The 14,509-nt window shown below is 51.2% G+C and overlaps 1 protein-coding gene across 1 annotated transcript; it reads right to left on the bottom strand.

The window, feature by feature from the left end:
* Positions 1 to 144: 144 nt before the first annotated feature.
* On the bottom strand, positions 145 to 12,886 carry psmb10 (proteasome 20S subunit beta 10). Its single transcript, XM_056298112.1, has 8 exons — positions 12,639 to 12,886; positions 10,901 to 10,994; positions 9,245 to 9,342; positions 7,989 to 8,129; positions 5,252 to 5,367; positions 4,959 to 5,017; positions 1,170 to 1,321; positions 145 to 399 (listed from the first exon to the last, which is right to left on the bottom strand). The coding sequence occupies exons 1-8, from the start codon at positions 12,704 to 12,706 to the stop codon at positions 288 to 290; spliced, it is 840 nt and encodes a 279-aa protein (XP_056154087.1). The 5' UTR covers positions 12,707 to 12,886; the 3' UTR covers positions 145 to 287.
* Between the last annotated feature and the right edge of the window lie 1,623 nt (positions 12,887 to 14,509).

Here is a 14,509-nt window from a genome sequence, read left to right on the forward strand (position 1 = left end):
GCCTTAAGATTTGGATGATACAGTTTCAGTAACGTTTTGCAGACTTTACAAATGTGTTTGCATTGTGCTTTCTGCCCGTGCTTTGGTCCAAGACTGGTTCTAGAGTGAAATGTTGCACTGTTGTTACTCAAGTACGAAACAGTCTTACTTATTTGCATTCCGTTCTTTATTGATTTTTCTTTTCAATGTGATATTTTTGCTGTGAAAAATGCATTGTCGCTAAAAAGACTGAGGAAAACATGGCTGTAAAATATTTCAAGTGCTTTACTTGTCCAAGAGAATGCACTTCATTCAGTATCCATGATCTGGACCATCTCTTCGACAATGTCCAGGTTGAGAGGAGTGACTGTTTTGGTCAGGACCGCTGTGGTACCAGGCTTGTACTTGTACTGTCCCTCTCTGAGAAAAGAAAAGTCAGACAAAGATTACTTCACCGGGGGCGTCTGGGTAGCGTAGCGGTCTATTCCACTGCCTACTAACATGGGGGATCGCCGGTTTGAATCCCCGTGTTACTTCCGGCTTGGTCGAGCGCCCCTACAGACACAATTGGCCGTGTCTGTGGGTGGGAAGCCGGATGTGGGTATGTGTCCTGGTCACTGCACTACCGCCTCCTCTGGTCAGTCAGTTAGGGCGCCTGTTCAGGGGGGAGGGGGAACTGGGGGAATAGCGTGATCCTCCCACGCGCTACGTCCGCCTGGTGAAACTCCTCACTGTCAGGTGAAAAGAAGCGGCTGGTGACTCCACATGCATGTGGTAGTCTGCAGCCCTCCCCGGATCGGCAGAGGGGGTGGAGCAGCGACCGGGACGGCTCAGAAGAGTGGAGTAATTGGCCAAGTACAATTGGGGAGAAAAAGCGGGAAAAATTCCCCCCAAAAAATGATCAATAATCATCAATAGGCTGATATGGAACATTTGATCATGATAACATTTTCAGCTGTGTCGCCCAGCCACATATTCAGTTCTATTCTACCTCACTCTATTCACCTACAGGGGGCAAACATACAGAAAACGACGGCTCTATTGTATTGTGTTGTGTTGTGTTATATTGCACTGTGTTGTATTGTGTTCTACTGTACAATAGTGTACCGTATTGTTCTGCGCTGTTGTGTTGTGTTGTACCACGATGTTGTGTTGTAGTGTATCATTCAGACATGTAACACACGGCTCACTTTTTGCCCTTCTCTGCAGGCTTGTCATAGCCTCTCAGGTACTGCACCCCTTTCTCTGTGATGACACAGAGGTCCACGTTACTGCCGGAGCCCAGGTCACAAAAGATCCCTGCTGTGATGGCGTCTTGCACCAGCTGCTTCGCCTCCTCCACCTGAGACAGAGACAGACAGACAGGGAGAGAGGGAGAGACAGACAGACAGGGAGAGAGACAGAGACAGACAGAGAGACAGACAGACAGACAGAGAGAGACAGAGAGAACCTGAAAGTCTGAGAACGAACCCGGATGGGATTTTAGCCAGTTTGTAGTCCACATTGTATCCAGAAGTAATTTGTCTACGCTGCATTTAGGCTACATTTACTATCCGGCGGCTATCCTGGGATCTGATTTCACTTCCCAAGCATTCCTAAACTATGGGAAAATTCTTTTTCCTGGATGCGTCTTCCTTGTTTTGGGGGGCACAGAGACGACGTGTGGTTTGGGGATCCGAATACCTTCCCCCCCCCCCACTAATTGGATTATATCTGCCCCAAGTGCATCTCATGAGCATGAGCATGTGCGTTTTTACCCGAATAAGCAGCCGCCCACCACCTCCCATCACCAAGCCAAGCTTTCACTCTTTCTTCCTCAGCCTCCATTGACTCCAGAAGTCAGAGAAGAACTTCATCACGTGTTAGCCATATACAGAGGCGTCAGTAGGGACGGTTGAGCTTGTGAGGAAAAATCTCCACTACTAAATAATTGTCTTTGATTTTGAGATATTTTATTAATCCGTGTGGTGAAAGTCCTCTCAGCATTTAACCCATCCCAGCTGTGTAGCTAGCAGCAGTGGGCAGCCGCCGTGCAGCACCCGGGGACCAGCTCCAGTTCGTCTCGCCATGCCTTGCTCAGGGGCACAGACAGGAGTACTAACCCTAACATGCATGTCTTTTTGATGGTGGGGGAAACCGGAGCACCCGGAGGAAACCCACCGCGGACACGGGGGAGAACATGCAAACGGCACACAGAGAATGACCTGGGATGACCCCCCCCCCCAAGGTTGGACAACCCCGGGGTTCGAACCCAGGACCTTCTTGCTGTGAGGCGACAGCGCTAACCACTGGACCACCGTGCTGCCATGATGATCTGAAAATCCAACAGGTGATATTGTGGACTTAATTAACCTGTTGTCCTATGTGTGATTTAGATCAATCCCATCCAACCTGGCTGCCCTCACACCAGCCTCGGCAGCTTTCCCCCATGTGTACTGCCTAACGGCTGGATTAAGTGTCCTCCGAACACCCGTGAGGTCGTCTTCTGCCACCACACTGGACAGAAATGAGGCTGCCGGTGGATGAGGCTCTTCTGAATTGCTGTCAACTGTAGGATGTGTAGTGCAGTTCCAGTCTCCTCCCACTAGTACCACTGAGCTGCTACTGAACTGTTGAAGTTTGTCTTTCAGTTTGCTCATCTCAAAGCATCAGTTCCAGGATTATAACTACACACCTCTATGAAACCAAAAGGTGTTTCTGGGCTTGTTGCCTGGACTACTTGGATTCTGCCCCGCTCCACTTCACCTGTCAAAACATGTTAAAAGGAGGCGCTGCGAGGAGAGAACAGCTACACCCGCACTGAAGCTGGAACCATGGCTCAAAACAAACTGGCCTGTCCAGCTCACTCCCCTCTCTGTCTCACTGTCTCCTGAGCTGTCTCACTGTCTCCTGAGCTGTCTCACTGTCTCCTGAGCTGTCTCACTGTCTCCTGTAAGAAGGACACGTCTGTGTTTTAGCCCTACTCAGCTCAGCTACCTCACCTCGCTTATCTCTATCCCGTCCTCCCTTTATATCTAAACTTCCTACCCGCAAACTTTCCATGAGAAAAGAAAGTGAAACCCTTTCCAGGAGGAAAACACCATTTGTGCATCGCCCATTTTTGATTTTGTGCATTGAGAGGAACCTTTCCTGGCTTTTCTTTCCCAAGTTTAGTCAGACTCTTCTTCGGACGAAACCTCTTCTGTTTACTGAGCTCTTCATATCCAGCCGTTTATCTGATCTTCACAACCGAGTTAACAAACCTGTCCACATCAGAGAGGAAAGCTGCTGTTTCCCCAGACTGTCTGCCAGAAGTTTCCTCAAGGAACTCGTTAATCCCCTTTAAAGAACATGACTGCCGATCACCCTGTCACACAACACCAGTAAACTGAGCCAGGCTGTCCTCCTCTAACATGTCCTCATCTTCATTTCCAGCGTTCTCACAGTGAGACTCCCCGTTGCAGAGGCCTGACTCTCAGCCTCAGCCGGGTGACTTGTCTCTCACTGGTTCTGTCTGTCCTCCGTCTCCGCATGCATCCATAACCTGTGCTGCAGGATCACTCGGACCACCATCATTTTCATCACTGCTGTCCTGCTCGGTTGTTCCACTTCTCTTCACACCAGGTTGCGGCTCACCGGTTGCGGTATCTCCTGCTGCCTGCTGCGGGCTACCGCTCTCAGCGCCACCTCCAGGCTGCGGCTCACCTGTCATCCTGCCCACCGTGGGCTCCCTGTGCGGGCAGGATGAACGTTTGCGGCCGACATCGCCACACTCAAAACCAGGGGTGGGCAGTCTGATGCAGAAAGGGCAGTTACACACCTGTGTCTCCTAATCCAGTTCCTCAGCAAAGACTCTGCTGGTTGGTCAGTGGGATCAGGTGTGTAACTGCTTGATCGGAACAAAAACCTTCACCCACACCGGCCCTTTCTGGATAAGATTGCCCACCCCTGCTCACAACATTTCATGCTGCCAGAACTTGCACAGAGGGTGTAGAAACCGTACTCGTGCTTGACTCTACAGGACACTTGTAGATGATGCGAAGCATCATTTAAACACACGAAGGCCCGTCTCCGCAGGGAGTCAACATGCTGCCGTCCAGCGCCGTCACAACCCAGACGAACTGCTCTGAACCCACTAGCAAACCCCCCCGAAGCCACTCAGTTCTCTTCCAATGAGCTCGTTCGGGATAAATGGGAGTACGCCTGACACGGTAACACGTGTCGATGGCACAAACAATGGAGAGACGGCAACAAACAGATCGTCCAGCACCAGGCCCCTCTCCACCAACGGGTGGACTAAACGCTCCTCTCGGACAAAAGCCGCCACGGCTTTCTTCATCCGAGGGCCGTAGGTGATGTTCTCATGGCCCACCTGTTCTCCTGCAGCCAGGAGAACCTGTTCCACAGTGTACCGCGAGTCAGCCACGACTCTAACCCCGTGTCTGATAGACAGGGGAGGCGAACCCTCACCAGGGAGGAGAGCCACACTGCACACCACCAAACTCTGACCAGCTACTCCAGTTTCCTTCCAACAACCAGCAACGAAGTAAAAGTAAACTCCTCTGACCTTGCCATGCAGAAAGAAAAGAGAAAGCAGTAGAAAAACAGTGAACCATCCCAAAAAAACACTCTTTACCTGCCTGCGCATTTATCGTGGCTCTATTTACACATGTGGAGGACTCAGGAGTTCACCACGTGGTTGTTTCCACTGGCTCACCGCATTTTCCTTCATTTGTACATTCTTTTTTTTGTCTCTGTTGTGTTTGTGTGGGTCGTTTTGTGTAATTGGTACAATGCTACAACACCAACTGCCCATCTGGGGAAAATAAAGTTGAACCTTGAATGCTGATTGAAAAAGTGAAGGGGGGTAAGAGGAGAAGCAGAAGAGAAATGTAGAGAGGAAAGGCTTTTGACAGTAGATAATGACATCATTCAGATGGCCCCAGATGAGTTCATCAGGGGACAGTCTGCACGACTGTGCAGCAGGAAGTCCCTCCCACCTCCATGTTTGGCTTGAACCGGTCCTCAAATATGGAGACCGCCGCCGCAGCTCCAGAGCCTGCAAGTCAGAACAAGACCTTTAGCTTATTCAAACTCCTAACACCTTCTTTAGCTTCAGTTTGGCTGTTTAAAAATTCAAGACTTTTTTCCTTTAGTTAAATCCAAAACAGACCTTTATTCAAACCCCAAAAGGAAGCAAAGACAGTTTTCGCTCTGTCGCTTCCTTTCTACGCGTCTCTCTCTCTCTCTCACACACACACACACACACTGTAATAGTCCCTCTCTCTCTCACCCATGGTAAGGAAAGGAAGTTTGTCATAAGAGCCATGTGGGTAGACGCTGTAGAGGTGAGCTCCGGTCACATCCACCCCTCCGATGATCACAGATGAGCCCATGTGACCCTGATATCTATGAGAGGAAGAACCAATCACTTTGTTTATATGGCATATTTTGTAAACTTGAATGCAATACAACACACTACACATTGAATAAAGGTGCACGGATAAAAAAGCAACGGCAGTGAAGGCGGATGAAGGCTGCAACAGAGGGTGGTCCCCAACTGTCTTGATTCTCCATGCCATTGGACTCTGGCCACCCCCTGCCAAGGACTCTACACGGCTGCAGACACATCAGCCACTCCACGTAAGAAGGACTGACCTCTATGCCCATCTGAGGACCCAGAGGGACCCAGAGGGACCCAGAGGGAGGACGGTCATACTCGACCCCGAGTGATCGCCGATGATGAAGATGTCACTTAGTGATGAAACGTTTCTCTCAATAAATGTTGCTCCCAAGATGAACCGATTCAACTTTCTGGGATTTCCTTACCTGGATTAGTCAGCATGCATAAAAATATATGAAATAGACCATTAATCCTTAATGAAACAGAGTGAGGAAGATATAAAAGTGTGGCAGAACTGCTGACTTGAGTTAGCCTAATTAACTCAGGAGAGAGAAACTTGGTCCACACCTCAAATAAAGACCTATCAGAGACTGGGAGAGGACTGGAAGTGCTGCCTCGTCAGGCCAGGACTCCACGGTCTACACCCACCTACAGGCCAGTGGCCACTCGTTCACGGATGAGGATGTGCACATCCCTAATAGGGAGGAACACTGTTTTGAATGGGGAGTCAAAGAGGCCATCTATGTGAAGAGGGAACGGCCATCCCTGAACCGAGGGGGGGGGGGATACCCTGCAGTCAGCTGAGACTAATGAAGTCACTTAGATGAGTGACAAAAAGTGTCTCCCACTAAACTTCGTGTCCAAATGAACTGATTCAACCTTCTGGCATTCCCTGTGTAGCTCAACCGGTGTAGCATAACACAAACACTCTTAGTATATGGAGTTCAACACCCAGAGGGACCATCCTGACGGCCTCATGGCATTGTGGCACCCGTCATAAAATCTTCCATTAAATATCAGCAAGATTCAGCGTTTTCGGTTTATATTTTTCAAATCCACCCAACATGCCGAATTTCGCCGCAAGAGGACACTGTTCCATAACCTCATATGAACAGGAACAACTCTTGGATCCGTGGAAACATAAAATCGGGGTGAAAATCAGTTTAAAAATCTGGGTATTTTTCGGTGAAAATCAATGAAATCAGAAAATGCTGAGCCTTGAATATCAGTCATTATGTAGAAAGCCCAACAGCCCGACTAAAGCGGGTGTTATACTTTCTGCGTCCGCTAGGGTGCGCATGACGCAAATTTCGTCACTACCCCAGCCCGTGGATATCCATACCCAGCTGTCCGTGCGCGGGCCAGGTTTTGTGACGGCGGACAACGCTGCAAGGGCACCAACTGCACTTGTGCTGGAAACCATCTTGAACGCTGCATTTGAAGAGAGGCTGTGTGAAGGAAGAGGTCCGTCGCTACCCGCATCTCTACAATTCGTCTTTTAAACTACATATATATATATATATGTGTGTGTGTGTGTGTGCGTGTGTGTGCATACACACAGGGTGTTGTGATGCGTCTAGTGCAGCAGTGTGTAGTTGGAGGGAAGGTGCATGTGTTCTTCCAACCCGCTTGTGTCCTTCCTGCCCTTAGCTTGCTGCCACTGGCTAGCCTTGGTGGCGAATAGGGAAGCATCCTAGCGTGTAAGCCTTCCCTTGCCAGGCCTCCCCGTGGCCACGTGTGGTAACTGGGGTCTTGCGGCCCCAGGCTAACTGGGCAGGGGATCTCGGAGCAGCAGTGGGTCCCAGAGATATGGTGTGCAGGCCCACCCTGGTGGACACGCCCTGGCACCTATCAACCACTGCTCCGCTGCCTTGTGGGTGAGTCTGGGAAGACATAAGGCTAAGGGAGCTTACCCCAACAGAAAAGCAAGCTGTGGCGGTACGCTTCGAGGCGGTTTCCGAAAAACTGGATTTCAGGCAGCCCCCTGCAGTTGTGTGGAGGTGCCGGTCGTCTAGGGATCCCCCTTGCTATCGGAACCATCTCCTCTACAATCAGGTCATGTGGCGTTGGGAGAAGCGCACCCCCCATGCCACTTTAAAAACCATCTCTGCGCAGGTATCTTCTGCTATCTGAGTCCTCAAAGGACCCACAAATAGAAGAAGATGGTCATCATTGGGCACGATGGACAACCAGCAAGCAAGCAAGTATGCGCAAACCTACATGGCCAATAAACATGATTCTGATTCTGAAAGATAATTACATGTGTACCCCACTTTCCTTTTTTATGTGTATGTGCTAAGTACAACAGACAGCTCTTCTTCCATGTATGACACCATTTTGATTTGATTCGTAGTGTGCACGCACGGGAACATGTCAGATGCCGATCTACTGCACATGTGCAGAAAGTGTCCTCCCAGCGGACTCCAGAAAGTAGCATAAACAGAACTACTGCGCGTCGTGGTGTCCGCAGCTGTCCATGTATGCGTCCGCCCAGGAGTGCCGATGCCCCGGATTTCAGTTTCAAGATGGAGCCAGTCAAGTTTCATGAAGTAGTCAAAAAAATAAAAACATGCTCAGGCCCTGGACTCAAATGGAGGAACCCCATTTATAACCCCATCTCACTCACCTGAAGAGCATCTGTTTCAGCTGCCTGGTGACCATGGCAACCAAGGGAGGTCGCCCGGTGTTGAGCATGTGCAGCTCCACGTTGGATGACATCATCTGGGCGGTGGTCGCCGCATCTGCAGCAACTCCTGCCCCGCAGCAGCTACAGGGCACACACCGAGGAGGTTCAGCATAAGTAACTTCTTCAGCTATTATCGATAAGTAGTAGAGGTCTTCAAGTTCAAAACAGCATTCCCAGTGAAAGCATTGTTTTACTGGGACCATCCACACACTGGTGACACTAAACCTTCATACCATTCATATCCAATACCTCCAACTTTTGCTACTAGTTGTTGTTAGCTTTCCTTGGTTAACATTGCAAAATTGTTCAAAATGTGACGAAATGGGCGTCCGTGTGGCGTGGCGGTCTATTCCGTTGCCTACCAACACGGGGATCGCTGGATCGATTCCCCGTGTTACCTCTGGCTTGGTTGGGCGTCACTACAGACACAATTGGCTGTGTCTGCGGGTGGGAAGCCGGATGTGGGTGTGTCCTGGTTGCTGCACTAGCGCCTCTTCTGGTCGGTCGGTCGGGGCGTCTGTTGGGGGGAATAGCGTGTTCCTCCCACGCGCTATGTCCCCCCTGGCGAAACTCCTCACTGTCAGGTGAAAAGCGGCTGGTGACTCCACATGTATGGGAGGAGGCATGTGGTAGTCTGCAGCCCTCCGGATCAGCAGAGGGGGTGGAGCAGCGACCGGGACGGCTCGGAAGAGTGGGGTAATTGGCCAGATATGATTGGGGAGAAAAAAAAGGGGGGGGTGTGGTGAAATGACTGCTTGAGTTTGGGCTCTCCTCTGGTGGAATGAGGCTGTGACTGACCTGACGTTACAGCGTTATTCCAAGTCAGCCGGCAGCATCACATGTGCGGACAGCGAGACCATTTCTTTCACACTGAAGCTGATGAGCGGTGAGCGCGTTAGGTGTGTTGTTGGCCAGTGTGTCGTTGGCCACGTTCATTCATTTCACTTCACCACCGAAGGTTAGCAGCACTGAAGTAATTTTGTACAGTTTCATCTGTTAATAAGAAAATCACCACTACAGACGGTGTTGAATTGGTACCGTCGGCATGCCAGCGGGAAAAACACCCAACGCGGCAAGCCCACGGTGCCAAAACAGGCTGAAGAACAGGTCAGGAGAATACAATAAAACCCAGTGAAACTTTACAATTATGTTGTATTGTGTTGCAAGCTGCTCTGGGGTAACCAAGGTGTACTCACTATATCTTGGGAGCAATGTAGTGGATCTTCTCGCAGTTCTTGCTAGCCACCACCATATCGTCTGTAGCCCTTGTGTCAGCTCCCAGGATCACCCCATCCTGCAGGGGGCCACAGAGAACGGTAATGAATGAATCTTTGCAATCCATTAGGAAGTTTGTCTCATCCAATCAACGGTGGCAAAAGTACATGGTCACATGTTCTATCCATCCATCCATTTTCCAAGAGGCTTATCCTAATTAGGGTCGCGGGACGCTGGAGCCTATCCCAGCATTCACTGGGTGGAAGGCGGGGAAACACCCTGGACAAGTCGCCAGTCCATCTCAGGGCAGACACAGTCACACCTAGGTGTGGAGTCCTACTTTTGTGGATTTGAGATTTGTGATTGTTGTCCATCATTTCAGTTCCTCACTTACTTGCCAATCAGATGTTTTATTGTCCTCGGCTATCAAGTTATTGCTAGATACTCCTTGTTTTTCTACTGTGTTTCTATCTTTATCTTTATGGTGACCGCCACACCAAGACTATGTTTAAACTTACATGCCTGCCAATACACATAAACTTGAACCAGATCCAGTGATGGCTAGCATGTGTTATCAACCTACAGACGGAGCTCTGATTTCTCTCTGTCGCTGGTTTTAACTCCCCAGCGGTTTTTACGTTTATGTTCGTACATTGAACCACACAAATAAATGCAGCTGGACGTAGCGTCCTCGTCTGTTTCAGTCCCACATTGTTTTCTTTGGGGGATTTTCCCAATTTTTCTCCCCGATTGCATCCGGCCAATTACCCCACTCTTCCGAGCCGTCCCGGTCGCTGCTCCACCCCCTCTGCCGATCCCGGGAGGGCTGCAGACTACCACACGCCTCCTCCCATACATGTGGAGTCGCCAGCCGCTTCTTTTCACCTGACAGTGAGGAGTTTCACCAGGGGGACGTAGCGCGTGGGAGGATCACGCTATTCCCCCCAGTTCTCCCTCCACCCTAAACAGGCGCCCCGACCGACCAGAGGAGGCGCTAGTGCAGCGACCAGGACACACACCCACATCCGGCTTCCCACCCGCAGACACGGCCAATTGTGTCTGTAGGGACGCCCGACCAAGCCGGAGGTAACACGGGGATTCAAACTGGCAACCCCCCGTATTGGTAGGCAACGGACTAGACCGCTACGCTACCCAGACGCCCCAATCCCACCTTGTTGTCCTAATGCTGTTCTGTGGTGATGGCGCCGTTATTTTAATGTTTGTCGCACACTCTATTCATATTGTGGTACTCACGTCAAGGTCTACTATTCTGTCAGTTAGTTGTTCACTTTTACACCTCGTGACCGACGATAAACCCATGACCTACATTTGAACACCTGTATGGCTGAAATGACAGTAAAATTCTTAATTTGACTTGACTTCACTGGCTGTCAATGTGGCCCAAACACTTGAAACACACAGGCATACAGCATATCCTTTCTATGGCAAATCAATAAGTGGAGATGGTACTGTACTTAACAGTTCATCATAACGTAGACAGGTTGTGCCCATCCGTATGCTCGTGAGTGCAGAGTGCTGGCTGCATTGACAGAAGGTCAAGCCAGATCAAATGGAGAGTTTGTGCGACATGGTTTGGATGACATTTGCTTTGAAGCATTTTGCTGTGGAATTCTCACCTTGAAGACAATACCAGCGATGGTGGTCCCCGTTTTCCTGGCTGCAGGAGCCTTGTAACCCAACTCTGATAAATTGGACTCCAACACTGCATTCCTGATGGCAAAAAAAACAAAACAATTATAGTCAAAAACTGAAACACAAGAAAATGTGCTTCCTGATGCACGGTAACTTAAGTTAAACATCGTGTGCACATGTGCATGTGTGTATAACAAGTGACTGGAGTGGACTTCAGTGGGCATGTTGGTGAAGGGAACTGAGGTGATGAGGAGGTGATGGGTAGGTATGGTGTCAAGGAGAGATATGTAGATGGTGGTGGATTTTGCAAGATCAATGGAAATGGCTGTGGTGAATACATATTTCAAGAAGAGGGAGGAACACAGGGTGACGTACAAGAGGGGAGGAAAGTGCACACAGGTGGACTACATCTTATGCAGGAGGCGCCATCTGAAAGGGCGGCGGTTCCCGGGTGCCCCCCCCCCCCAATTCACTACATTGGTGTCAGAAGTGGGACCGTGAGACCGTGAGGCCATCGGAAGCACGTGCACCCAGCGGAGTGAGGGAACGGGGTAGTGAAGCGACCAGGAACAATAGACTGGCTAGCCCTTGGCTAAAGAGTCGGACCCTGTAGTCGCCTGTGGTGCGGGACACATGGGTTCGCGTCCCGGCTGTGGCAGTTCCCGGGTCGCCCCCGACCCCCCCCTCGAATTCGCTACACCATATTACTGGTGCAATATTTAACCTTCAGTTCAACCTGTACATAATAAGTGTTTAATGGCAGCCTTCCTGAATCCCTACCAACCTTTTTCACTAGTGTTTAACTTCCCTCGACTCCAGAGTCTCTCTGCTGCTGCTGCTGTGTATCATCTAAGGCTGATCCACTTGGCCATCATTCTGATTCCTGCCATGTAGTGGACGATGGTAAACACACCTAAACCAAGTTTCCTAAACTTTCTATTAGCAGACTACATGTTCACCCACTTCTTTTTTCTTTATAGACATAAATTCGTGTAAAAACCACAAAATGTCAAAGTGACGTAACGCTGACTTGTACAGAATGACGTATTTCACCGGGAGAACACGTCAATTAACTGCCATGTCATGCTGACGTCGGTTGCCTAATGACGACCACCTCCCCCCCTCTCTCTCTCCTTCTCCCTCCTTCCCTCCCCCTCTCTCCCTCCCTCTCCTTCTCCCTCCTTCCCTCCCTCTCCTTCCCTCCCTCTCTCTCTCTCCTTCTCCCTCCTTCCCTCCCCCTCTCTCCCTCCCTCTCCTTCCCTCCCTCTCTCGCTCTCCTTCTCCCTCCCTCTCCTTCTCCCTCCTTCCCTCCCTCTCCTTCCCTCCCTCTCTCTCTCTCCTTCTCCCTCCTTCCCTCCCCCTCTCTCCCTCCCTCTCCTTCTCCCTCCTTCCCTCCCTCTCCTTCTCCCTCCCTCTCCTTCTCCCCGCCCTCTCCTTCCCTCTCTCTCCTTCTCCCTCTCGCTCCTTCTCCCTCCTTCTCTCTCTCCCCAATTACCACCCACAGACACGGCCAACTGCGTCTGCAGAGACGCCCGACCATGCCGGAGGTAACGCGGGGACTCGAACCACCGACCCCCGTGGGCAACGGAACAGACGGCGACGCTACCCGGGCGCCCTCCGATGATGATCACGGACTGAAGATCACATTTATTTACTACGTCACCGCGACTTTTAGGTTTAATGGCGGATTTATCGTTGAAAACGGAAATGGCGACGTTTTACCTGCGAGAGTTCTCGAAGGAAAACCCTCCGGACCGCAGCTCACAACACGGCCGCGACACGCTCAGCATCCCCCCAGAAAGCAGGTGGCGGACTCCCGGCGGAACCCCAAAACCTCCTGGACGCTGTGCCGCGTTCGTAGGTGAAGTTTAACTGGCGGGACCTCGCCGGCGTTTCTGACGAGGGACAAAACTCCGTTTCACTTTCACTTCGTCTTCCACCTGACGCCGCCCCCTCCGCTCCGGCTTGATCCGGCCTCCGGGTCTTACTTGCTCCCGCCCTCCGGGTCTTACTTGCTCCCGCCTCCGGGTCTTACTGCTCCGCCCTCCGGGTCTTACGGCTCCGGCCTCCGGGTCTTACCTGCTCCCGCCTCCGGGTCTTACTTGCTCCCGCCCTCCGGGTCTTACCTGCTCCCGCCTCCGGGTCTTACTTGCTCCGGCCTCCGGGTCTTACTTGCTCCGGCCTCTGGGTCTTACTTGCTCCGGCCTCCGGCTCTTACTTGCTCCCGCCTCCGGGTCTTACCTGCTCCCGCCTCCGGGTCTTACTTGCTCCCGCCTCCGGGTCTGTTGTGTTGGTTTACGTCGCCATGGTTTAAGCCTTTCGCTTCTTCTCTCCCGGTGATCGACACATGATTTTTATTTATGTACTTATATACGTACCTTTTGTAGACCCCCCCCACTATTTTATTTTATTTATGTATTCCGTCTACATATATTCGTATAATAGAAATATTGTGTTATGTTATATCGCGAGTCATTGTGTGTTTTTTGAACGTGTCCGAAAGAAGGGTCTTTACGGCGGCTGACGGACACCCCTGCACAGCGCCGCGTCATCGCCGCTCTCTTCCGCTTCCGGCAGGTGAGACGGTTTGGCTCTCTTCCGCTTCCGGCAGGTGAGACGGTTTGGCTCTCTTCCGCTTCCGGCCGGTGAGACGGTTTGGCTCTCTTCCGCTTCCGGCAGATGAGACGGTTTGGCGCGTCCCGCGGGCGGAGGACGGGAGAGTGTGTCGTGGCAGCCTCGGGGCGCGCAATAAACGTAATTACTTCCCTCGCAGTAATTTGATGTTTGCGTGTTTGATGACGGCAGACTCCCGAACCCGTCACGCGACTCTTATTTCCCGTAAACGCTCCCCGCAACTGCGGTATGGCGGCGAAAAGACCCGGTCTCACCCGAGTCAAGACCACCGAGTCCCCCCGTGTCCCACTGAAGGGTTTATTGGCTATTGATCCGCATCGATTGATTGCAAAGAGTGGTCCCCTTCTTGGCTTTGGGTGTGTTTCTTTAATACAGGGGTCCCCAATAGGCGGCCCGCGGGCCACGTCCGGCCCGTGACGGGTTGATTTATGGGCCGCGATAATTTTTGGAGAAATGCCAGATTTTTTTTTATTTCCCTACAAAAAAATGTAAAAAATAGATGAAAAATCTCTGTTTAAATTATAATACCTGCAACGTATCGACACCAAAACAAACTAACGAACAACATGCTGCTGGAGGTTGAGTGGCCCGTGGTTTTAAAAGTGGCCCGCTATGAAAAGTAATTGGGGACCCCTGCTTTAATACATCGATTCTCAGTTGATCCATCCATCCATACCACTTATCCTGCTCTCCTGGGAGCCTATCCCAGCAGTCATTGGGCGGCAGACGGGGAGACACCCTGGACAGGCCGCCAGGCCACCACAGGGGCCTCCACCCACCCCACCACACCACACCACACCACACCCAGGGACAATTTAGTACGGCCGATCCACCTGACCTACATGTCTTTGGACTGTGGGAGGAAACCGGAGCACCCGGGGGAAACCCACCCAGAGAACATGCAAACTCCACACAGAGGACGACCTGGGACGACCCCCGAGGTTGGACTACCCCGGGGC

This window comes from Lampris incognitus, chromosome 18 (assembly GCF_029633865.1).
Source record: "Lampris incognitus isolate fLamInc1 chromosome 18, fLamInc1.hap2, whole genome shotgun sequence".
Classification (NCBI taxonomy): domain Eukaryota; kingdom Metazoa; phylum Chordata; class Actinopteri; order Lampriformes; family Lampridae; genus Lampris; species Lampris incognitus.

Bases quoted from the DNA above. Each gene is read 5' to 3' on its own strand.
- psmb10 (XM_056298112.1), bottom strand. From the start codon at position 12,706: ATGCTGAGCGTGTCGCGGCCGTGTTGTGAGCTGCGGTCCGGAGGGTTT. The intron at 9,343-10,900 runs GTGAGAATTCCA...GGCCCCCTGCAG, and splicing joins TCGCTGGTATTGTCTTCAAG to GATGGGGTGATCCTGGGAGC. The intron at 5,368-7,988 runs GTGAGTGAGATG...TTCCTCTCATAG, and splicing joins CTGAAACAGATGCTCTTCAG to ATATCAGGGTCACATGGGCT.